General features: G+C 34.1%; 1 protein-coding gene and 1 long non-coding RNA gene across 3 annotated transcripts in view; one reads left to right on the top strand and one right to left on the bottom strand.

The window, feature by feature from the left end:
• Positions 1-24,373, bottom strand: part of LOC146438337 (uncharacterized) — a 333,685-nt gene that overhangs the window by 119,550 nt on the left and 189,762 nt on the right. The gene's annotated exons all lie outside the window — the stretch shown is intronic.
• Positions 1-24,373, top strand: part of TUSC3 (tumor suppressor candidate 3) — a 120,744-nt gene that overhangs the window by 92,868 nt on the left and 3,503 nt on the right. For both annotated transcript variants that reach the window (XM_085058879.1, XM_085058880.1), the window contains exons 7-9: positions 5,106-5,169; positions 17,524-17,598; positions 19,925-20,015. In XM_085058879.1, coding sequence (XP_084915005.1) covers positions 5,106-5,169; positions 17,524-17,598; positions 19,925-20,015 — 230 coding nt within the window. The remainder of the gene's footprint in view (positions 1-5,105; positions 5,170-17,523; positions 17,599-19,924; positions 20,016-24,373) is intronic.

Here is a 24,373-nt window from a genome sequence, read left to right as displayed (position 1 = left end):
TGCAATCCAAATTCAGCTCATCATTTTCAAGAATAATTATTAGCAAAATTGTCTGCTTTTGATCAGTTTTCGATACACTTTTTAATTAGCCGCACGTCACATCTCGTAAACTCAGGACGAGTGATTTCTCAGTTACCCAGAATGATTATGCTTCGTGAAGTAGCTTTGTATTTTAAGCTATTACTAAACCCAACTCCGTTTAATCAGCTCCCTTCACCCTGGCATCCTTCCTGTACATACTAATGGAAAATAAACATAATGATGTTTGTTTTAAGAAAGATTGCTGAAGCACCTGAAATCATGTTTTAATTTTAGGTACTACACAAATTCTTCTTGCCTTAAGAATTAGCACATGATTTGCAGAGGCCTTACTTCCCCTTACTTTGTTTCTGGTTTATTTGCATTGCATTAACAGAAAGGAAGAGTACAGATTATATTTAAGTATATTACTGAACCTTGACAACTATGACTCTTGAAGGGAAATCACAAGCATATGCTGTGTTTAGGGAGATTTAAAAGGATATTACATTCCTGTTATCCTTGACTATCCTGGTGTGGAATTATATATATATATGGGTGTGTGTACCATCTGCAGTTCAATAACACTGAATATTTAATGAATTTTTGAATAGTAGGTAAACATTTTAAACAGTTTAGTAAACATATGCATGCTTTGAACAATTGTTTGTCACTGCCAAAGAAAATGGCCTGATTTAGGGTTATGATTATTCCAGTTCAAAATTCAAAGCTTCTGTGAAATAAGACCTGAGATAGGAAAATGTTGCAGTTGGAAAAGGACTGGTTGTTCAAAGTTCTCAGGCTTTGGTTCCCTTGTTAGTCCTACCTGCATGACATTTGCTATTGTTTGTTGTGTGGCAGTATTAATTTTGTGGCTGTACTATTTTCTGCTCAAGCTATGGTTGCCTCTATTTTGACAGACTTTATTTTTGCATCTTATATGGTCCTCCCTCTTGCTGCCTTTAAATTCAAAGAGAAAAAATTAGTTTATTCATGAATTTATTTAAAGCATTTGCCTAAAGCATTTGCAGCCAGATAGACTTCACAGAGTTTCGAAATATTAAGTGGATTCAGTATCAAAAAGCAAAAAATATAGCAAAACCAGAACTCTTACTTCTCAGTGTCTTAATGGTTTGTGTCTTCGAATAAAATTTCATGAGAATATGTGCCTTGCATATGGGTCATTCAGCAATCTTCTTATAGAAAGAAAGTAGTATGAAAATAAAGAAACCTCACATGTGACCAGGTCCTTTCTTTAGCTTGAGAATTGATAGATAGCTAATTCTTCAATAGTTCTTTGAAAAAGTTTCTTTGAAGATATTCTATTTTAGGTAAGTATGAGCCACAGATGGCCATGAATTTCAAAACTTGATGAGTCAGTGACCATTGCAGTGTACAAAACTGCTGTGTGGGGGGTACATTTGCGTAAATATGTATCGATACACATATAATCTATGCTTCAAATGGCCTCACAGTATTGTCACATGCCTGTAGAGAAAGACACAAAGATGAATGTGGTAGAGTTCTTACCATTCTCTCTTCAAGAAAAGCTGTCTGCCATAACTTTTTACATTAAATACTGTTCTTCTGTGTTCTGAAAACTTCTACTCTATTTTTTGTCTATTTAGAAAGTAGGTCTGAAGGTTCACTGAGGAAAAACACACCCTGTAATGCCTTTGTGAAATGGTTAAGATCCATTCCTCATAAGAAATGGAATGAGTTACTGTCATAAAGGCAGGTGATTCACAATATGTTGTCAAATGCAAATTATGTTGGTTATCCTTCATCTCTGGAACAGTCTGTCACTTTCTGTACTTACTTAGCATTGCTCCAATTGACCCATAGCTATAGAGATGAGTCATGCTGCTGTTTTGAGTACTTGGAGAACAATGCATTGGGGAAGCAATTTGAGGACCCTCTTGATCACACACAGATCTATTGCTAGGTAACTTTAAAGAATAATCTACCTAAGAACATTTGTAATCGAACAAAGAAGTTAGTACAGTAAACATCTGCCTTACTTAAAACTTTAACAGAGTGGCTTTCAACTAGTGCTTTCAGTTAGTTCAACTCTCTCAGTTTACCTGAGGTCTCTTGCCCTCTCAAAGAAAGATGAAATTTGGCTTTTGTGTTAAAGGTGGCTACTCCCTTTGCTTTTATCCCTTTCTGTCCCCTCTCTGGGAACTAACAATTGTCTCCTACTAGCTTTTTTGATCTACATGTAATATTTCTAGAACTAACTCAAAGAACATCTACTTCCTTGTAAGCAACTCACATTTAAAGAAATATAACATGAATCTCTATGAGATATTTAGCCAGAAATTCATATTCTAGGTTTTTTTCAGGTGCTTTTTGGTTGTTTGTTTGGTTGGGTTTTTTTGTTGTTGTTTGTTTTGGGTTTTTGGTTGGTTGGTTCAAGTATCATGTTTGCAAATACACTTTATTTAGTTCAAGGGTTTTTTTCTTTATACTGAGTATTAGATGGCAGCTATGACTCTTATCTTTTGCCTAATTAATAGTGATAGTGATTATATCTTTGTTTTCATCATTTTGTTTCTTAAGGACTTTTATCTTTTGAGAGACTTGTCAAATTCTGATATAAATATGCAGCTTTGCATTGTAAGTAGTCTACGTGGACAGTATTGCAAACTGGGTTTCCTTAAAACTCTGGTCATCCTTAGATTAGATAATTTTTTTAGTCAACTTTTCGATTGTGAATAGCTACTGAAAAATCATGCTTGAAATTTTCAGAGTTGAGAGCATATTTGCTGGCATTTTTGAATACATCATTATTGTACAGGTTTGATAGCTACATGGCTGTGAAATTGTCCTATTTCATTAACAAAATTATTTGTTGTTATTTTTTACTCCCAAGCAAAACCAGAAGTCACACAAGCTTCAGTGGTATTTTTAAATAAAATTACTATGCTGGGCATTGAAAACCAGCACTTAAAATGTGATTCCTCCCCAGCATGGGACAGGTTTTCATAATCAGAAGCAGCAGCACATAATTTTTGGTAGTGACTCTCTTCTTTCCTATTAGGAGGAAAACTGAACAATGTAATGTCAGCAAACTATTTTGAGGAAGGGAATAATTTTTCTATATAGTGTCTGCATGTATATGTGTTTATGTACAAATATTGGATTCTGTTTCTTCAATGGTGTTATGGTGAATTAAATTGCTACCATAAGAGGAAATGTAATTTACTTTGTTAAAAGTATACAGCACATGAATAAAAATGACATCTCTCATATAAATGTTTTGCAGATACAGAAGGTGTTTATAATCTGAGGAGCCAGGTAGCAGTTTTATTAGTTAGTGATAATAACATTGTCTGTTCAACACAGAGTTTATTTTTTTAGTTACCATTGTGCATTTTCATAAAATTTACCATGTGTGTAGTGAACAAGTAGTAGTGATTATAAAAACTAAATAGTGCTACTGGACTAATCATTGTAAGCTTTAGACTATAACTTTGTCCTGTGATCATTAGAAGAAATAGATGTTTGTTAGGCACTCTTGAATCCAGATTCTGCAAGAGTTTATGTATCCCTACATGTTTATATATTGCTTTAGCTGCATGAAAAATAATGACAGAAGGTCACTATTCACAGGACAGTACTCTGAACTGAATCAGAGTACGCAGTCTATCAAACATTTTAACTTTGTCATTAATTTTTCTTAATGTGAAATGTACTTGTTTTCTTCTTTTCTGTTAAGTATATGTGTGCATATATATGTGTGTGAGTGTGTATGTGTATGTAGCCTTAGTGAAATCTATAAGAAGTCATGCCAAAAAAATCAAGAAATACAGTTTGGCTTATTGTCATATGATACTGCAATGAGGTATTCTTATGAGATCAGTGATTTCTATCTTGTTAAAGAAAAAAGATATCTCTGAGAAATGGAAACTTCAGCTATATGAAGCTCTTGCCTGCTTTAGGTTTGAATTAGTTATTTGAATGTGCATAATATGACTGAATTTTGAAAAAAATAGATAACAGTCTACTGAATAAATATAAATTACATGATCTGACACTGCATCAACAAGAGTTTAACTAGTATGGGTGAAGGCATTCTTTTGTCTGCTGAAGCATCCAATTATTTAAAATCTGAGTTGATCTGAATCATGACAAGGATGGCATTCAGCCAGAATTACTCAGAATAAACTGAATTATAGCAACATGTATGAGTTAAAAAAATAATCAAACTAACAAATCCCTTCAGCCAGAATGAGGGGGAAAAAAATTCTGTTTCTTTACCTTACTAGTGAGCATTTTTCTTTCTATTTAGTTGGGGTAAAAATTTTATTTATGCCTAAGAAGAATATATGCCATGACAAAGTGTACTCAGTGTTTGTAATTGATATAGTAGAGGAAGACAGAGAATCTCCCTCATTTTGTGCATGTTGATGGTTTATTGCTAGTTTACAATAAACACTATCAGCTTTTCACTAATACACTACAAGTTCTTAAAATAAATGTACAAAGGGAGTCTATTAACAATAATTATTTGGGAGAGAGGGTAGTAGATTGTGTTACACTTATAGTATTAACATTTATTTAATATTTTCATATAAATATGATGGTGTATGAATTAGTAACTTTGATGGAAAAAATTGTACCTTATTGGAGAAAGACAAATAGGACTTTGTGTGAAGAAACTTCACTCAATCTGAGAAAGACTAAAGTAGAATGATCTTTTGAAAGCAGGCTTCAGTTTTCACTTTTGTAAAAGCTATGCTGAGGCATGCCTTTGATTTCAACACTTCCCTTCCAAAATGTATTATCTGAGCAAATAAATGCATGTTCTTTATTCCACAATAGCAGCAGTGTGAAAAAGAGTCCAGCATAATGCTTTTGTGTTTGAAACATTATATTTACTGTATATGTGTGCTTTGCCTAAATATACTATTTTTAACATTCCTTTTTACTAAACATACATACATAAACTGTGCTGTTAATTTCTAGCTGTTGCTGCCTGCATTTTTTCTTCAAAACAGGTTTTATTCTCACATATCCAGTTGTGCCATTTTCAAAGGATTTCTTAGTTTTAAAGAGGAATGCTTTTCATTTTTATTTTACAGAGTTACATACATGGAAGCAGTCAGGCTCAGTTTGTGGCAGAGTCACATATTATTCTTCTGCTGAGTATCCTTCAAACTGGTGATGAATATTAAAAAACGAAGCTGAGGCACAGTGTGCCGTTAAATAAAATTGCTCTGGCAATGAATATCATTGAACATTTAAGCAGGTATTGTATTCTGGCTTACTTATTGTATGTTGAAATAAATATTCATTGTTGCTATTTACTGCCACGTAACACTGGCATTGCTTTTCACTGATGTGCACTTTGTTATCTCCTTTGTTAGTCTTATGCCTGGTTACTAATCTTCTTTTTTTTTTCTTTTCAGTGTTACCTTTCCAGTAGCAGAAACTAATTTTCTTCTTTTTTTTTTACTCTTTCTGATAATAATTAAAAATTCAATGAAAAAAAGTATTTATTTCTTTTTATTTACAAGAAAAGCATAAAAAAATCTACCAACTGCATGAATATGCTTGTCCTCTAATAGTCCTTGGATTTTCTTTTTCCCCCACCTAATGTAAACAGTTTACTACCACTTCTTGAAACAAATAATCAGATTTATTCTGACATCATCTCCTCACACAAAGACTCTTGAGACCTGCTTTTACTCTTTCATTCTTAGTGAGTCAGAAAAAGTTAGGTTGGGGTTTTGGTTTTGGGGTTTTTTTCTTTAGTGTTTTTGGGTTTGGATTTTTTGGGGGGTTTTGGGGGTTTTTTTGGTTTTGTTTTGTTTTGGTTTGGTTTTTTGTGGAAGTCTTAATGAAATGTAATAAACTGTAAGAAAAACTTATACGCTCTCAGGGCTTTTTAAACTGTGCTTCTCATCAGCTTTATTCATTGAGTGACAACTCTAGTCACCATTAACCATATTTAAAGTTCAGTTATTCCATCACAAATACCTTTCTGTAAGGCAAACAAGCAAAAGAAAACAGTATTTCCCAATCTGCAGTAATAGCTGGATCCCAGTTTTATGATTGTGGCTACTCTCTTGTTCTGTCTGTGAAGTTACATTGCTGTAGAACCTGCCCTTCCTCTAACTTCCCTGTCTACCTCCATCTTTGGCATTTGCTATCCACCTTCATTATGTTCATTTGCCTGGCATCCATTTAGCTACCTGTGAAAGCTTACATGCTCCATAAATAGCTGTTATTAATTTAGTTTTAAAGTTATGATCCTATTTTGCAGAGTAAATGTAATATTTGCAATTGAACTGGAATGCTGTTTCTGGTATTGGGTCCCCCAGTACAGGAACGTTGCAGACTTAATTGAGTGAGTCCAGCAAAGAGCCGCAAAGATGATGAGGGGATTGTCCTATGAGAAAAGGCTGAGACAACTGGCACTGTTTAACTTGGAGAAGACTCTCAGGGAACTCTCATCAATGAATATAGATACCTGATTGGAGGAAATTAGGAGGAAGGTGACAGACTTTCTCAGTAGTGCCCTTTGAGAGGACAAGAGGCAGTGGACTAAAACTGAAGAAAATCAGTCTGAAGACAAGAAGATGCTTCTTACTGTAAGGGTAGTCAAACACTGAAGCAGGTTGTCTGAAAGGGCTTTAGAGTTTCCATCTGTGTAGAGTTTCCACTTGAAAATTGCCAAGTCAAAACTTGGTGATTATAGTTTTAAATGGTACATTTTTTAAAAAGTACACAGAGACAGCTATTACATTTCATATAAAAAGTTTATTGTGTAATAGAGTTTTCATCTTACTAGTATGATCTTTATGCTTTTCTTTGTAGAGCTGCAGTTTATGTTTTCACTGTTTTTTGCTTTTTCTGAACTGCCACAATTTAAACAAATCTGTTTTCTAAGCCAATCCAGCTGACTGCTTGAGAATGAGAAAAATAAACCCCAAAACAAGCGAAGATTAAAAATAAGCAAAAATTTTGTTGATGACATATTTTATTTGACTGACTTAGGCATGAAAGGGATATCTTTTTGTTGGCAGATACTGTTGTTAAACCAGGAAGTTGGCTAGCTACATTGATGCAGCTGTCTGAAAGAATCCTTTAAGTGATGTTGTTCATTGCCACTTGCAAAAAGGATTCTCTAAGGTTTCATTTTATGGCTCAATACTCTTGAGATGAGTTTTTGGTCACACACAAATTTCAGTATGAAAGCTTTCACACAAAGTCTTGACAGAGTTTAACAGTTACGCATGAAAATTAATATTCCTTTATACTTTCAATATTGGTAGTAATTATGAGCTGCTTAATTGCTTCTTTGTTACTTGTTTATTCAGAAAATGTTGTTAGAAAATGTGGGAGTTAGAAAAAAAGTATGCCAGATTGATAAACAGTAGTACATTCACTTTATCCTTTGAAGTTTAAAAGATGCATTGAATTTTAAAACAGGACATTACTACTCCGGTAATGTACATGTTTTGTTTGGTTGCTTCTTTTTACTTTGTAGTAGTAAGCATGTCACTTCTTGCTAGATGTTGAAATGCAATGTTGTATTTCTCTATAAAGTGAATTTTTAATACCTCAGATGAAAAAGTATGAATTTACATTTCATTTCTATATTTTGTTTTAGATAGTGATTCTACCCCATCTGCTAGATGTTTTCTATATAAAGATCTGGTTTTCCATGCTGTAGCTACATAATTAGGACATGGGTAAGAAAGACTTGTGAAGATGTCAGATACTCAGTTTAAACTATTTTATAAAGCAAAATTAAATGCAGTAAAATCCATACAAAGTTGCTGGTTACATACCAGATATATATACACATACAGTGTACTCCCCTAGGACTGGTAATATGGGTGAACTTCATTGGCACTTGGGGTGGGCTGACCCTGGCTGGGCAAGGGCAAGCCAAAGCTGCTCTGTCACTCTTCTCTTCAGCTGGACAGGGGAAAGAGAAAATGTAACAAAAGGCTCGTGGGTCAAGGTAAGGACAGGGAAATCAATTGAAGTTACTACCAACCAAATCAGAGAAGGTTAATGAGAAATAAAAAACCTTAAAACAACTTCCCCCCACCCTCCCTTCCTCCTAGACTTACTTTACTTCTGATTTATCTACCTCCTCTCCCACAGTGGTGCATGGGGATGCAGAGTGGAAGTCGTGTCCAGTTCATCACAATTGTCTCTGCCTCTCTTTCTTCCTCAGGATGAGGACTCATCACACTCTTCCCTTTGCTTCCTCCTGTAGGAGAAAGTTGTTCATTAACTTCTTCAATGTGAGTCCTTCCTGTAGGCTGCAGTACTTGGGCATGTGGCAGAGAACAGTGAAAACACATGGTTGGGTATCACAGAATCATTAAGGTTGGAAAAGACCCAAGATATGATGGTGCTTGTATATTATACACTTTCATGACTTTCAAGCTATTACTTTGAGCAGTTTGTGTTATGCTGACAACATGACTCTTACTCAGTTTTGTTATTTGGCTCCCCTTTCTCTTGTGTTGGAGAGTAACTTCAGGAAATAATAATGGAAATCATATAAATGTTGGTTAAAAGGGATTTCAGAAGATCACATACTTCAATCTTCCTCTTGATGAAGGATTATCACTAACACTGGATCTTGTCTTTCTTGCTTTTGTCTGGTGCAATTTTTTCAAAACTTCTAGGATGGAGATCTGCATAATCTCTCTGGGCAGTTTGAGGCATGAAGTGTTTTTTCATCCAGTCTGAAACTTCCAAACTACAGTTCATGGCTCAGTCTGGTGTGAATTACAGTCTTGTCTGGCATAATATTATTGCTTCCCTTTGGATTTTTTTTTCCAGCCTTGTGGAATTGGTGGAATAGCTTTAGTGAAGCTTTCACTAAAGAATGAACAGAACGCTCTATGGAGTAGAATTATGAGATCCCTTATATTTTAGCTTTTTATTGCCTAGGAATAAAACAAAAGCCAAGGTTTGCTTTTATTAATGCCACATCATAGCTTATTGCTCACCATAAATTGACCAGATAACTTTTTTTAAAGAAACAATTTTTGTAATTATTTCCAGAGAAAAAGTAATACTGAATAAGAGAGGTATAGATTTAAATTGAGGTTATATCCATGAAAATATGCTGGTCTTTTCAATATCTGCTTTCAGTTTTCTTTTAAGTTGGCCAATTTTTATATCGTCCCCAGAAACAACAAAACCTTGTTAGCAAATGCAATTGAAAAGGAAGTTTTATGTAATATATATCTCCACGTCAGCTTGATAATCAGTGCTTCAAGAAAATCGGGGTTCAATTTACATACATAATATTTTAAGGGGGGGTGTAGAATAATTTCAGTATAGAGACTTTCTGATGAAGTAGAAAATTTATCAAAAAGTCATTAGAGAAATAGAAATATAACTGCTGTAGAATAAATATGGTAGTCTACACAGAGAAAATTTATTTAAATACTTATTTAAATAAGAGCATGGAATAGATCCTTTTTTTAAGTTAAATCTTCTTTTTTTTAATAGAAAAGCATTAATGTATGTGGAGCTATGAGCATGCTAGGCATTGTATAGTCTGTAATTCAAGGTTTTGCTTTTGAAGAATCCAAGTATCTCTAAGGACCCTAGGACTACATAGTTTACAGAGAGAAATAACTTCAGTCACAGGAGCAATGCTGGTAAGGCAGTCTAATTGTGTGCTAGATATCCAGTTCTACCGTGCAAAAAGAGCACATATCTAAACACATTTTGATTCAGCAATAAAGTTTAGCACCTTCTCAAGTGATTATCAGTTTGCATCCACATGTATTAGTGCAGCAATGACTTTTAAAAATATAGAGAAGAATTGTGCAAATAGAATTAACCATAATCAACGATTCAGGGATTTTTGAGCCACATTGATCATAAAGAATATTATAGCTTCTAGTCATCAATTAATAAATTCTTATTTCTTTTTAATCCTTTTTTGAATTAAATATGGGATAATAGTCTATAGCAATGAATTTTCAGTGTAAACTTCATGTAATATGCAGAAGTTATTCCTTTAGGTTTTTTTTAGCCTGTAATTTGCACCATAAATGTACTGTGTGACTTTCGTATATAACTCATGGGAAGTAGTCCATTCTCTCTCTTTTTTTTCCCCCCTTCTATTTGGAGTTTTATAGAGTTTGCCAAACACACTTCTCTTTCTTTTCTCTTTTCCAAGTAAAAAAATTCTAATCTTTCCCCATGCAGAAGGTGTTCCAGGCTTGCAGTGTCTATTCTTGCAGCCCTCTTCTGACAGAAATGGGGTCATAGATAACAAGAATCAGCAGAAATTATTGGGTACTAATAAAATTTTTTAAAATGCAGAGCAGTTTGACATTCTTGGAGAGACAAGGAAGAGGACCTAAAGACAAGGATATTGAAGTACTGTTGCTAGAGTTATTAAGAAGACATAAAGGCAAAAGAGAGATAACTTTGGAATGAAGAGCTGTCATTGCCTAAGAGAAATGACATGCAGTAAACTGCACAATCAGTATTACTGTTGTAATTAACTACAATTGAATACAGATAGTGTATATTACTGTTATAGCCAAAAAGACAATGAAGTGTGCAGTGTTCAGCTGTAAATATTGCTCTGGGTGTCAAAATACAGCACAAAAGATAAAGAGTAGTAATGTTGCATAGGCTGTGTTGAATTTGAAAGATTTCTTCAATTCTTCTATTCCTCTTTTTTGTAGACACTAGCCAGTATTTCTAATGAATTTTCATCAAGTTTTTATGTCATTCCCTGGAGAAATAAAACTGCTTTGAATGTAATATGCCTTAGTTTTTTCGTTTTTGTAGTAACAGTGTATCCAAACTTCAAGGAATAAATTTAACAGTAAATATTTTTCATTATCAAAGGATTTCAGTTTATTAAGCACATTATTTATTGTACAGGAGATAAATCTAAAGCATTATTATAGGTATTAGCCATTATGATTAACTTGACAAATTTTCTCATTGTTACTATTAAACTTAGTTAGCATGGATGCTGATTAAATACATCCACCTAAGTAGAAATGGAAATGTCTTTTCAATTTGTTAATTTGAATTCCTAAGGCAAAGTTTAATGGGACAGCTGTGTAGGTGGATATGAGCTATTGATTAAGAAAAAGACAAATCTTTTTGGTAGTGTTAAAATTACACCTATTATGAAAGAGATTTCCTGTCCTGCAGAGTGAATTTAAATTAAGTGTATTAAGCGCCTTTGCGGTAAAAGGAAACTTTACCGTAGGATGAATGTAAAGAGGTGACTCCCTGTATGTCAGTAGGCGTCATGTAGAGTCACTGAGCATAAGAATCTGAAATTTTGAGTCAAAAGTCAGTAGAACCGTTAGAAGTATAATTCTGTCAGTTGTGCATCAATATGTACAAGTAGTTGTGTGTTCCCCAGAGATTATGGTAAAGTGAATGATGTTAGTAACTAAAGCAGTGAGACAGGGTTATTGTATTCTTGATTTTAAGGATAAGAAAAAAAGAAAAAAGTCCTCGGTGGATAAAGGTAGGATTAAAAGCACAACACTACAGCATATTTAAGCATGCTTACTAATTAACTTTGGAAGTCAACCTCCAAAGCAGCAGAACATACTTCGCATTTTCTATTATTTATTTGCATTATCCACCAGCACTGTCTGTTAACCTCATAACCTTTTCTGATTCCTCTGGAAGCTGTCTGATTCCTGCTAAATGTAATGAAGCATAAGGAGATAATAGCTAGAAAAATCAAGACATTTTTATGTTACCTAGGTCTCCTACTGCTTGACTTTAAAATAATTCATCATGTGGTGCTGTAGGTATGACATTAAAGACTCTTAAATGTGAGAGAGATATGTAGAGACCTTAAATTTACAGTTAATCATTTGTTAACAAAACATGAAACACAATTCATAATCTTTCATCAGCTAATTACAGGACACTGGAATTGGTGAACTACCTTCACATACAGTGTGTATCCTCTGCATGAACTTACCAACTCTGTAGCTTAGTGATTTTGAACCATTTTCAGCTGCTGACTAAAATATTCCAAAGGAAGTGCAGACCCCTGCAAAGCTAATTTAGCTTCAGCTGCTCTGGCAATTGGCCCATTTTTATTTGCCTTTTTCAAATAGCTGACTACTAGTCCACACAGCAAGAGGCATTCACTTGACCACAGGCTGAAGACATTTTTAAGGGTTTCTTTGGGCTTCAGTTAATTATTTTAATGGATATTTTAATTGTTAAGAAACATATTTGCTTGAATGACTAAAAGATGCAGAAATCTAGTCCAAAATAAATGTTTTACCTTTTGGATCTACAGATAACTTTTACTAAATGGAATAGTCTTCAAGTGCATTCAGCTAAGAATAAAATTATATTATATAGATCCTTAGCAATGATAGAGAGTAAAAAGCCAGTCTAGACTCATATTGGTGATGACTTATGGTATAGAAAGAGATGTGTGATATTCTTACAAATATGTATAGGTGTTTAGGGAAAGCAAGAGAGATTATGTGTCTGCATGCAAGTATCAAGTGTGTGCTGACAAACAGATGAGACAACATACTAGGTCTGGTGTTTAAAATAAAGTGCCTGAAAATAAGGTAGATGTTTGCAATATAGTGTTAGAATAGTGAGAGAAAATTATATCATCTCGTACATACTTACAAATACCTCAAATGGAGTTTGTTTTAGGAAATTTATCTGTGTTTAAAAGTTAAGAAATTAAACTATTAGGAAATTCCCTCATTTATTTGTTTTTCTGGTATGCTTAACTTTAATGAAAGTAAAGTACTTTTACACGTCTACCTGTTCTGGAGATGTTTATACTTCTGTGATTTGAATATCACTAGACAAGAAAATATAGAAAAACTGATTACAAAATATAAGTAAAGTTATAAAAAGATATTTAGGGGCAAACCACACTGTAAAAATATGTAAGATGGACAGGACTAACCCTGAAATTTTATCAGATGTAATTTATACAGTCAAAAAGGTCATAAATCATAAATGTAAATATCATCTCCCCAGAGTTAGTTTTAGCTTATCCTAAATGTGAATAATTAGGATGCAAATCAGGCTGAAACCCCCTGAATGTTTGATTAGTGATTTAACACAAACTTAATCATGTATCTCAATGCTCCTTTTTTGCAGCTGAATTAAAACATGTTCAAGAGTCTTTTTCTTCTTTTGAAGCTTTTATATGGCCTTTCCATTCTCAAGTGTCTAAGAGCACTGCAAGAGCAATTGTTCCATCAGATTATCTGTGGATTAGAAAGGCTCATAAATTGAAGCTGAAACTAATCAAATTAATAATAATTTTTTTCACTGTAGGAAATTCTGTATTAGGATCAAACCTGTTCTCTGCTTTGTTAAAATTATGAAAAGGCATCAGAAAGGAAAGTGGTATAGTATAGTTGGCTTTACAATGGTTGAAATGCAAGCTTCAAGCTATTTCACTGCTGTGAGATACATGTTTCAATAAGTTGAGGGGAACTCTGGTGCCAAGACTCATGTAATATTTCCTAAAATTCTTGAAAAACCATTCAGTGTAGCTGAAGCCAGGTTTTAAACAAAAAGAATGTTCAGGATTATTGTTAGTATCATTACATCTGGATTTTAGGCCATTAAAAATACTTAAATACATCTTGATTGTGTACAATTCATCCATAAATTCATATTCAAATAAGTAATTTTCAGACTATTCTCAGCCTTTTTAATTTCTGAGTTAGGAATCATCCTTCTTCACTTGAGATGAAACATACAGTAGTTGGCATGTTAAACACAGAAGTTTTAGTAGGAAAAAGTTAATATAAATATCTCTGTCAGCATAATATGCCCTCTTGTAAGGCGCCTGCAAAGAATTTCTCGTGTTCTTGTCATCACTTCCCAGCAAAAAAACCAAACCAACCAAGCAAGAAGAAAAAAAAAGAAGAAAAGAAGAAACCACCATAGATCTCTATTGATCGTATTGTTCCTTGGCAAAAAAGTATGTGCTTTTCTTTGTTCCATGTCTGATAAATTGAACCAGCAATTTTTAAAGTTTGCATTATAATGTATCCCCAATTTAGGTAACAGTTAACTGAGCACAGGCCCAAGTGGATGAATATTTTGTTCTCTAGTTTTTCTTGCTCATGTGTTATTAAGCAATTGCGTGATCTGCAATTTAAAAGGTAGCTGTTTCTTTATGTGTTTGTAATGCTAATGCCAGATTTTGTACTCTTGGCAGAAATACAACTGAATATGAATGAGAACACCAAATGTTTTTCACAAAAGTAACCAAGTGCTAGACAAGCTATTTTCTCTCCTCCTTTCATTCCTCACTTACTACTAATTAGAACTAAATTTGTGACGTAAAGATATAAATTATGTATTACATTAATAAACTTTGGAATGATCTGGTTTTCTTCCTTCTGGGTATTCTGTGATTAAATTTTCTATTAAAGTATGCTAATAAAAAGTATCCCAAATTTACTAGCAATTAGTTTTATTTTGTAGGATATCTATAATTTTGGATTTTATTGATCCATTATTTTTGGTTTGGTTTTGGATTTGGTGGTCTGGGTTTTTTTCATACTTCTGATAAGGCGTCTTGATTTTTTCAGGGCTGAATATTCTATTCTGTTATTACTGATCATTTTTTTAATAAGCTTATAAATTGTAATGACCACTGTCTTTTTCATCCTACTTTAAAACTGTTGTTCTTCCTGTATCAAAATTCAGAACCTTTTCAAAAGTCCTATCTAAATAATATGTTTTCAATTTTTATGAAAAGCATGTATCATCCGGGAAAGGGAAAAGCAGAAGTTTCATATGTAAAAGTGTAATAATTCAAGAAGATATATAACAGGATTTACACAGAAAAAATTCAATAGAGGAATAAATTTATCAGAAAACATGAACATCTGAATTTAAAACATTTGCTTGCCCTGGCTTATCTGAGCACCACATTCCCTCATCTTTTCAAAATAGTTTCATAATACACAGTGAGGCAGATAAAGAGGAATTGGAAAATAAGTACATCTTTTGATGCATCATTTTTTGCACATGAAAAGCTGTTCAAGTAACCACTTGCTAAAATTTTACATTCTGCACTGTTAGAGAATTGTGATAGTGTAAAAGATTATTTTCAGAGCTGGGTCCATTGCTTTATATTGTAGAATATCAAAATAGGCATAACACAGAACGTTAGAAATGAATAAAAAATAGTAGCAAGCCATGTACTCTGTAGTAAAAACTAATTATTGTATCGAAATGACAACTCAGGTTGAATTTTTACTTCAGCATCAGAGAGCTGTGGCAAGTACCACACTCACACTGTGGCTATGAAGCTGATATCATTGAAGGTAAAAGGCAGCCAATGAGGCTGAAAGCTCAATAGTGATGACTAAAGTTAGAAAGCAACAACTGAAGCAAAACTAGTGACAGTGTGAGGGAGGCTTTAGGGGTAATGATGTGAAGCTCCAAAAGAGAGAGGAAAAAGAAACCAACACAATTCAGGTGGTTACAGAACTATAATTCTCAGTTGCAAAGCAAACAAGTTACCTTTGTGAGACTCTTATTCCTGATGGTAAGAAAAGTGAATTAAACTCATGGTCTAGTAAGAAAATAACAACTAAGTTACAGAAGGGATGTCTGCCAAATGGCTTTTTTGGTGCGTGGTTGATTGGCTGGTTTGTTTCGCAGAAGCAGCCAGGTAATGGAAATAGCAAAGGACCAGATTATGTACTGATACTGCATGAGATTATCAAGAACAGAAAATTCAATTTACAAGTCATTTCAAAACCTTTGCAAAAAGTAGCACTTCCTCAGGAGAGTCTGGTGAGTTACCTTCACATCTTGGGAATGGGTTTTGGTTTTTTTTTGCCCCCATGACTGTTAAACTTAGGACAAAAACACTACAATAAATCTAAGTGAGGACTTGGTAAAATAAAGCTATTAGATAATGCTACCTTAGGGGTTTTTCTTAAACAGGGTAGAAATACATGTGGAAATTTTTTTCTCAGCCTTCTTGTGACAACTGCCTCAATTAATTAATCTTTATGCTTTTGTAACATTGGAAGATAAAGAATGGAATGATTTTGATTACATTCTCCCCATTTCTTTTTCCCTACCTGAAGCATAGCAGCAGAACAGGAGATTCCCAGTGTTGTAGGTTCATGAATCTGAATCTTAAGTAAAAGTTTTAGAGAGCAATTTCTGTAGCATGGATTCCAAGCCTAATTTTTTTCACAATATTTTGCACTTTTTTTTTTACAGAGGTGGTGTTAAAAATATATTTCCTTCCTGTTGCCTGTTTGCTTCTCCCATCTTTCACCACTGAAGTTTGCTTTTTTAAATCTTATTATTCTTCATTTGACATTTCTCATTCTGTGTGTATAAAATTTAGAAGGCAAACCTGAATCAGGCTGCTCATCTCTGATGAAGTATGATTGTGTTAGCATTTTCAGTTCTAAATCCTTTTGTTCAAGCTCAGATTAATTAAAATTTTATAATGCAAATTTCGAATGTCTTTGAGCATTTTGGTCTAATTTTGAACATTCTTAAAATGAAAATAATAATATATTACAATTAGTGCAAGTGTAATATTACAATGAGCAGATATTTTTTATGGATCAAGCATGTTTGAAGTGAATTATAATTCTGTGAATTATTTGTGTGCATAGATAGTAACATCTTATTCTTGAAGTTACCCCATCATGCCCCAGGGTAAGTGATGTTGAAAACTCCAGCCTTATTTGAAAATGTGTAAAGTGTGTTGAAGTTTGTGTTTACTGTTATTGTGTCCTATAGCTCTCATGATTCACACCTGCTTCAGGGTAGCATTCAGGCTTGCCTCTGCTTCTGAACAGATGTTATGCACAGTAGTAACCATTCCTTTTCGTTTATACAGTTTCAAATAAACAATTAAGCAAATGGCTTAAGAGCTTGCTAGATTAGTGAAATCGTTTTATAGTTATGTACTTGTTCATGTTTGTAACAGTTATAATGAGACAACAAAACACTGAAAGTGACAGTGCTTTGCCTCTGAGATGTTTCTCTGCTAAACGATTAAGCAATATGACACTAAAGAGGGAGTTAATGTCTTATCTAAATGCAGAGGAAGATAAAGCAATCCAACTGCTTTAGTTTGTGTCAAATAACCGATGAATTGTGTGCAATTGCAGTGAATGATTTCTGGATCTTACAGTTCTCATTTTTTAAAAATCCTTTACTACCAATATTCAGAATATTGTAAAATTTTAGGGAGTGGCTGTTTCCATAACTCCAAAATTTGTGTGTCCTGCTTGATGACTTGTCCTTTAAAGCTTCTTGAACCTTCTTTCATTTTTTTAAATCTAGAATGCACATAATAAAATCCTACACATTTTTGCCACAGGTGAGTGTATTGGTACAATACAGATTATGATACGCAGATTTTATATGTAAATACCTTCTTTTGTTTTATGAACTTGAAAGCTTTAGTTTATAGATGTACCTTTGTGGCTTTCTGAGGTATCCACACATCTGCTGCTTTCCTTGACAATGATGATACAGATGCTGCTATCACCATGGGAATGGTGCTCTTGAATGAAGCTGCTACCTCCAAAGGGGATGTTGGAAAAAGGAGAAGTAAGTTGTACTAAATAGCTAAGGCAATTTTTACACAATTAAGACACTGCAAAATTACAAGATAATATCTGATTAAGTTTTCAGAAGGTCTTTACCTTAAACCAATGTTTTCCTTTAGTGGGGTGGAAAAGAGGAGATCATAAAAGTTCTGTTGATAAAACTGCAACACATGAAATAATAACAGTAAAAAGATATTTTAAGCATTCTCAGCCCAGGTACAGCTTGACACCATATCTTTAATACATTGCATAAATGCTTTTTGGCTCTCGAATTATATCAGAAGTCAATGATATAAAAAACAAGAGTTTCAAAATACTGTTTTCAAAATTAATTTAGGCATTTAAGATACCAGCATCCAAAAGAGTGTGAAAATTCTTTTATTTGGTACTCTTGCCAGTATCATGTCTCCAGAGAAAGGTGGAAACCCATCAGTAGGTGTAGTACAGGTGTACACATCCTAATCTGTAATGTCTAAAGATTTTTAGCCTGAAGTGCAATTTTAATGTTTTTCTGAATTTTGTTGTTACTCAGAATGTTTGTGAGATTTTTTTTGTCGATGAATCTCATAAACACACAGTATTAAAGTATTTTATCCAGTTTCTCACTGTTATGTCAAACAAGGCTTTACTGAGTATGACATAGATTGAAACAAATATGCCCATCTGCCTTTGCACCTTTTATATCCTCTGACTTATTTTTTTTGTATAAGCCATTGAAAGTCTTTGGAAGATACCAGATTTCCTACACTACCTTCTTTTTCTTTCGAGATCAGTTTGTTACTTTCTCTGTGATATACAGTCTGACAGATAAGGCTGGCCAGCTATTTTCTTTAGAAGCGTTCTAGAACTCTTCATAATAGCTGGTTGAATGGCTAGAGATCTGATCTCTCTAACTGATAGTGATTTGAGGGTCTCCTTCAGCAAGCTGTAGATGTATCATTTAATTCTGAATATCTTCTACAGTAACTGGCTTTAACATTGATGTCAAAGGAAACAGTGACATAAGTTTAATTGCAATATGATCTTAGATCTGGGCCTGTGAATGCAGACATAGTGAAGTATCGGAGGACTGCAGTAAAAATTCAGACTCTGCTCTTTGTGGCCATATTGTGAAAGCTTTCCATGCATCTGCCTTGCACTTGTTCATGCTTCCAATTTATTCATCCGTGCTTTGAAGTCGTATTTGTAAGCGGTGATTTCTTTATAATGAAGTGTGTTCATTAGGTTTGTACATGGCTAGTTCTCTCAAAATAACTGTAGAAATTTTATATTCCAGTTGACATGTGTCACTTTCCACATGGTCAGTTTTAATGAAAAAATGAATCATTGTCAGTTTCCTTGGCTTCATGTTTGCTCATCCTTCGCTCAAAGGCAGTACACTTTTGAAGCATGAATATTGCAATTAAATAGCAAAGGGTTGGCAAAAGCAGGAATTGTATAAGAGGAGTTTTCAAACTCAAAGTACCTCACTAGAACCAAAACATTATCTAATGTAGATGAGCTGCATCTCAGTTATATACATCAGTTTGGAACATATCCCCCCTTTTAAATTTTTTTTTACATGCAATAGAGCAAGCTATCATGATCGAGAAGGTGTTATGCTATTATTCCACAGGGTGCCAACAGATGTTCCAATTTTTGTTTGTTAATTTAAACATTTAATTTGTTAATTCATTTTTTGTCTGAAAAGACTCATAGCACTTTCAGCTGGGTGCAATCAGAAGGTCTGCATCATTGTTATTTAGCTTCAGAACCTGAAGATTTATATTGCTATTGAGCTAAGAGTAAAAAGTGATTTGGCTGCCAGCCTTGGAACTTAGAACAGTGAAATTTTTTAGCCATTAATAACTAGATAAAGTAGTTACTAAGCTGCCTTTACTGTTACTTTGGCCATAGATGGTTGACTAGGGAGAACATGATTCTGTTAGTCAAGGGACATTTTTTAAATGTAATTTTTTTTACTAAAAAAAATAAGAAAATACCTGAACTGACATTATTTGATGTATATAATTTAATGGGTTACTAAGTCCATTATCAGCAGTAAGGTGTTTGCATCCACACACATTTGACTTTCAAATTTCTGCTCTTTTTTTCTTGAAACTACATTTACCCTGACAGGTTATTTTTTCTTAATAACCATAAATATTATTTCCATCTCTGTTTGAAATCCTGTCAGAAGATAATGGGCATCAGTAGTCAAGGCAGTAACATTTTGTGTTTAACTGTGTCAAAATTCTCTATAAGTGATTGACATAAATAATATTCTTTGTAGCGATTCAAGTTTTAAATCTTCTATGTGCTAATAAACAAAGTTGTTTTCTTTCCAGTAATATGTCTGGTAGGCCTCGGTCTCGTGGTCTTCTTCTTCAGCTTCCTGCTGTCAATATTTCGCTCCAAATACCATGGCTACCCATACAGGTAATCTGTCATGAAATTCTCATCTTATAAATGGTAATAGCTTTGTAGAAGTTTAAGAACAGCTTTCAGGTAAACAATCTTTAATCTTTACCACTGAAGTCAATGGAAGGTGGTAGAAGCAGGAAGAATGATGATTAATTCAAGCAAACCAGAAAGGGCTGGAATGCTACAGTTAGCATGACTGTTAAGGCAGACCAGTTAAAAGGGTCTGAGCACAGATGTGGTATATATGCAGTGCCCCCTGAAAAATGCGAAAGGAAACATGCTTTAGTTTATAAGGCTTTATTAGATATTTATTTTTGTGGCTTTATAACTAAGATGTGCATAAGACAGAGCACAAAAACACCAAAGCAGTGTACAGTGCTAAGCTTTGACTTCACTAAAAGTACCCTTTTCTTTTGTCAGCCACACCATGGAGGAGAGAAAGGATTATAGTTTTTCTAAATTATACATACACCTTCAGTTAAATAGTTGTAATTTTTCTGACAAGTGAAAAAGTAGATTTCTCTGATTAGGCCACATCATTAGTGCAACAGCCAGTTTCATATTCTGGATTATGTTCCACTGATAAGGATTCAGCATTGCAAAGCCAACTTAGATCGAACATTTCAGCTAACACAATTTTCCACAATTTTTCTATTAGTTTTTGCTGTGACACTTTGGAACTATATTTTTTTGTTTACAAAGCTTGGTCTCTTTAGGCTGTTGAATTCACATTTAGGTTCCTTCAGATTAGTTTTAGCATTTAATACCACCATACTGAAGACAAGAGAATTCTTCCCATTGCAATATGTGTACAAGTTATGCTCCTGCTTTTTAGTAATTTCTGCTAAGGAAAGAGGTCTGTAAAGGGCCCATTAGCATCATACTGCCAAATTCCATCAGTGTGGAGTTAGTAGTTTGCCATTTACGATAGGCTGTCCTTCCTCTCAGCATCCTCTCTGCAGACTACTTTCTAGCTTGACTGACTTGGGGTGAAAGGCAGGATCTAGTTTTCCTACGTGTGAGGTATTCTTACCTCCCATTAACTGCTTAAGTCCTAAACTTTAAAGAAGCTACAAATATGACCTTAATCTGCAGCTCAAAGCGCACTTGAGAAGCACTGCTGAAGAATGGCAACCGATGGTCTGAGCTCCCTTCCATCTTCTCATAACAAGTGTACTAAATGAAAAAGGCAGGTGGTGGTGGTGGTGTGTTCCTTCCCATGCAATTTATCAGCTACTAAAGAGAACCTAACAGTTTCATTTTCAGTTCTTTCATCTTGGGAATGTTCATATCACTTATTAACAACATGCTTATATATGTCTGTGGCAGACTTTGCATTGCTTTTGTCAGTGTTTACGATTTGGGTTTTTCACTGCTGTCTGATACCTAGGATGTGAGGTGCTGAACAGCACTGTGAGCATTGGTATGCTCTGTGAGTTTGCATGCCAACACAATACCATTGGTGTTATTGCAAACTTAATTTCTGAGGTCTACTACACATCCTGTAGTATCAGGTATTATAAGCTTTGAGAATCTTAATTGAAATAATGCAGAGCTTTTCCCTCTTTTCTTGCTAATCTGTTTGCTGTAAATACTGGGTGGAGTGGATTTTTGTTTTTTTTTTTTTTCCCATAATTAATCTTGGATTTATTGAAATATTCAGACATCTTTTAATGGGAGTGTCTAGCAGAAGTTGGAGGCCTATGTAGATTTTAGTATCCAGGCTAATAAAGAAAAAAGGACAGCAAGAATTGGGGGTGAGGGGAAGAATTCTATTAAAAGTTTATTTAAAAAAATTTAGTTTGGTAGATGATGCATATCAAAAATAAGTGCACCTGTCAGTATGCTAAAGCCAGTTGAGAAAGAACTAAAAGAAGTCCTGGACAATGCTGAAAAGAATGATTCATCACAATCCTGATAAAATGAAGTAATGCCATATCAGGTTGTTACTGTAAAGGAATTACTAGATCCATAAATCAAATTCTGTCTTAAAGAGCTAAGTAGACTCAACCTACAAACTTACAACAACTTAAAATCAGTAACACCCATCAAGCAAATTCATAAAGAAATGAACAGTGTGTATGCATAAATGCATTAGAAACATTGAATAGCTGGCTAAGTGTTATGCAGTTTTCTTGGGGTATTTTATAATGTTACTGCTTCTGCACAATTAAGCAAGATCTTTTGGGCTTAGTTGGTCATTCCTAGATTTTCATGGGAATAAATTAATCGTTAAATCTTAAGTCCTCACTCAATGCAGAATTATTGGAAACCATCACTAGAGCTGATCCTTTTGCTCTGCTATTGTCAAATTTCATTTACTGCTTTCACAAATGTGTAATTTACTTCTCTGGTCCTTTCCAGTGTTAAATCTTTCATGTTTCTGTTGGTCTCTTGGGTAGCTCTGACCACATATTCTGTTATTTTAAATAAGCAAATTATTGATTCCTTGACACTTCAGTGGTCTCAACCATGTCATCTTCATCACAATCCCATAGCGTTCTTGAGAAAAGCCTCTTCGTTTTTTGTGGATAGTTCTTATGAATTTTAATGAACATGCGAAACACTGGGGAGGACCAAATATATAAACTCTGTTATTTTCTCTTTCCCCTTTTAATTTAGTATCCTTCATTTTAACTTCATTCATAAATGCTAAAATACATTAATCTTTTTGTCTGAATTCCTGAGGATCTTCCAAGAAGTTCCATGCCTCATTAATTGATCACAGTGCAGATATATCTTAAAATGTGAAATATGTCTGTCCTCTTAGTTTCACTAGTTGTAGATTTCTCCTTGAAACTATCAGTCTTTATGTGATGAATTGTCCTCGGGCTAGTAAAGCTTTGCCTTTAACAATACTAACAACAACGCATACTAATGATCTATCAGTCAAAAAGTAAGGTTATGTTGGCTTGCCTAAAGCAACAGCTAAAGAAAACTGAAATTGCTTTAATGCTATATGCATGACCTTAAGCATCAACATCACTATCCTACTTAAAAAAGAAAAAAATTAAAATGTCCTAAATTGTTTCTGTTCTCCAGCACTGAACACTAAGTCAGTCCTTTGTGAAACATCATGCATCCATAAAAAGTGAAACAGTAACACAACCTGCTGTGCATCCTCTTTTTACTGCAGTGACCTCCATGTAGTGAAGATAAATCAAAACAGAGGTGGATAAACATAAAACTGGAGTTAAAAACCGGGGAAAGACCATTTCCTTTTCTAATGTGCATAAATACATGTACTGGGAATTCTGTAATATCTTTGACCCTGGTAATGCCATTGTCATTGCTAATTTCTGTGAGAAACAGAACAGTGTTCCGAGGTGTGCTAGATATGAGCACACGTCTATATGGTGCTCTTTAGAGGGCATGTATGTAGGAAGGGATACTTACTTTGACATACTTCTTTTGATCCACTTAAGACATTTTTCAATTCTGATTTGATTCTTTCTTTCACAGGATTTTCTTCTTGAAATCTAGGGTTGGGCAAAAAATTGTTTAATTAATATGCTGGTAAAGTACGCTTATACAGTAAAGCATTGAAATGGGAAAGGTGATGCAAAGTGGGGGTCATCATGAAGGTTGCTCACTGAGCGAACACAAGCATGATGGATGAGCTCACATGTAACAAATCTCTCTGCTAGAGCCATTTTTGCCATGCCAAGGCTTTTTCATGGCTGTGCTAATCCACCTTTTTTATGAGAACTAGATGAAAGTTTTCATTTTGCTGAACCTTTTGCTTTAATTGATATAATTATCTATTGAAAGATTATGTTATAATTTTATTTTATACTGTTGAGCATTTTCCCTTTACAGTTCTTTCTGGAGGGGACAAGTGTGTTGTTACATCTCAGAGAATGCTTTTTGGAAGCCTTCTCACCCTAGTATTAAACATGAATAAACAATATATTAAATATCAGATACTCAGTGACTGAGCAACAAAATTTCATTATATCAACACAGAATTTCATTTGTAATCTCATACACATGAGAGTGAGAGAGATATCTCTCACATACAGAGAGAGGCTATTCTTCACTATAAGCCAAAAGCATGAACTCTTAAGTTAACTTTGCTAGTCAGGAAAGAACTTGGAAAACCTCACCTTAGGTAGTTTCAGTCCAAAAAGCACACAGAATATGTAAAAAGAATGAGAGAGGATGGTAAAAACAGAACAGAAGACATCAGTACAATAGCACAGGATTCCATTATGGGGATTTTAGGCATGTAAATATTTGTAACGCTGTTTTCTTCAGGAGGACACGCAGAGAAAAGTCTTATCCATGCTTTTCTGATATTAAAAAAAATTCTTAATTTTTTTTTTGCTTTGGCTGCAACTAATTAACTGCCCTGTATTGTTTTTTCTACTTTA

Source organism: Lichenostomus cassidix, chromosome 4, assembly GCF_008360975.1.
Source record: "Lichenostomus cassidix isolate B80296 chromosome 4, HeHo_3.0, whole genome shotgun sequence".
NCBI classification, from domain to species: domain Eukaryota; kingdom Metazoa; phylum Chordata; class Aves; order Passeriformes; family Meliphagidae; genus Lichenostomus; species Lichenostomus cassidix.
Note: the sequence above shows the minus strand (reverse complement) of the source record. Positions and strands in the feature narration are given on the sequence as shown.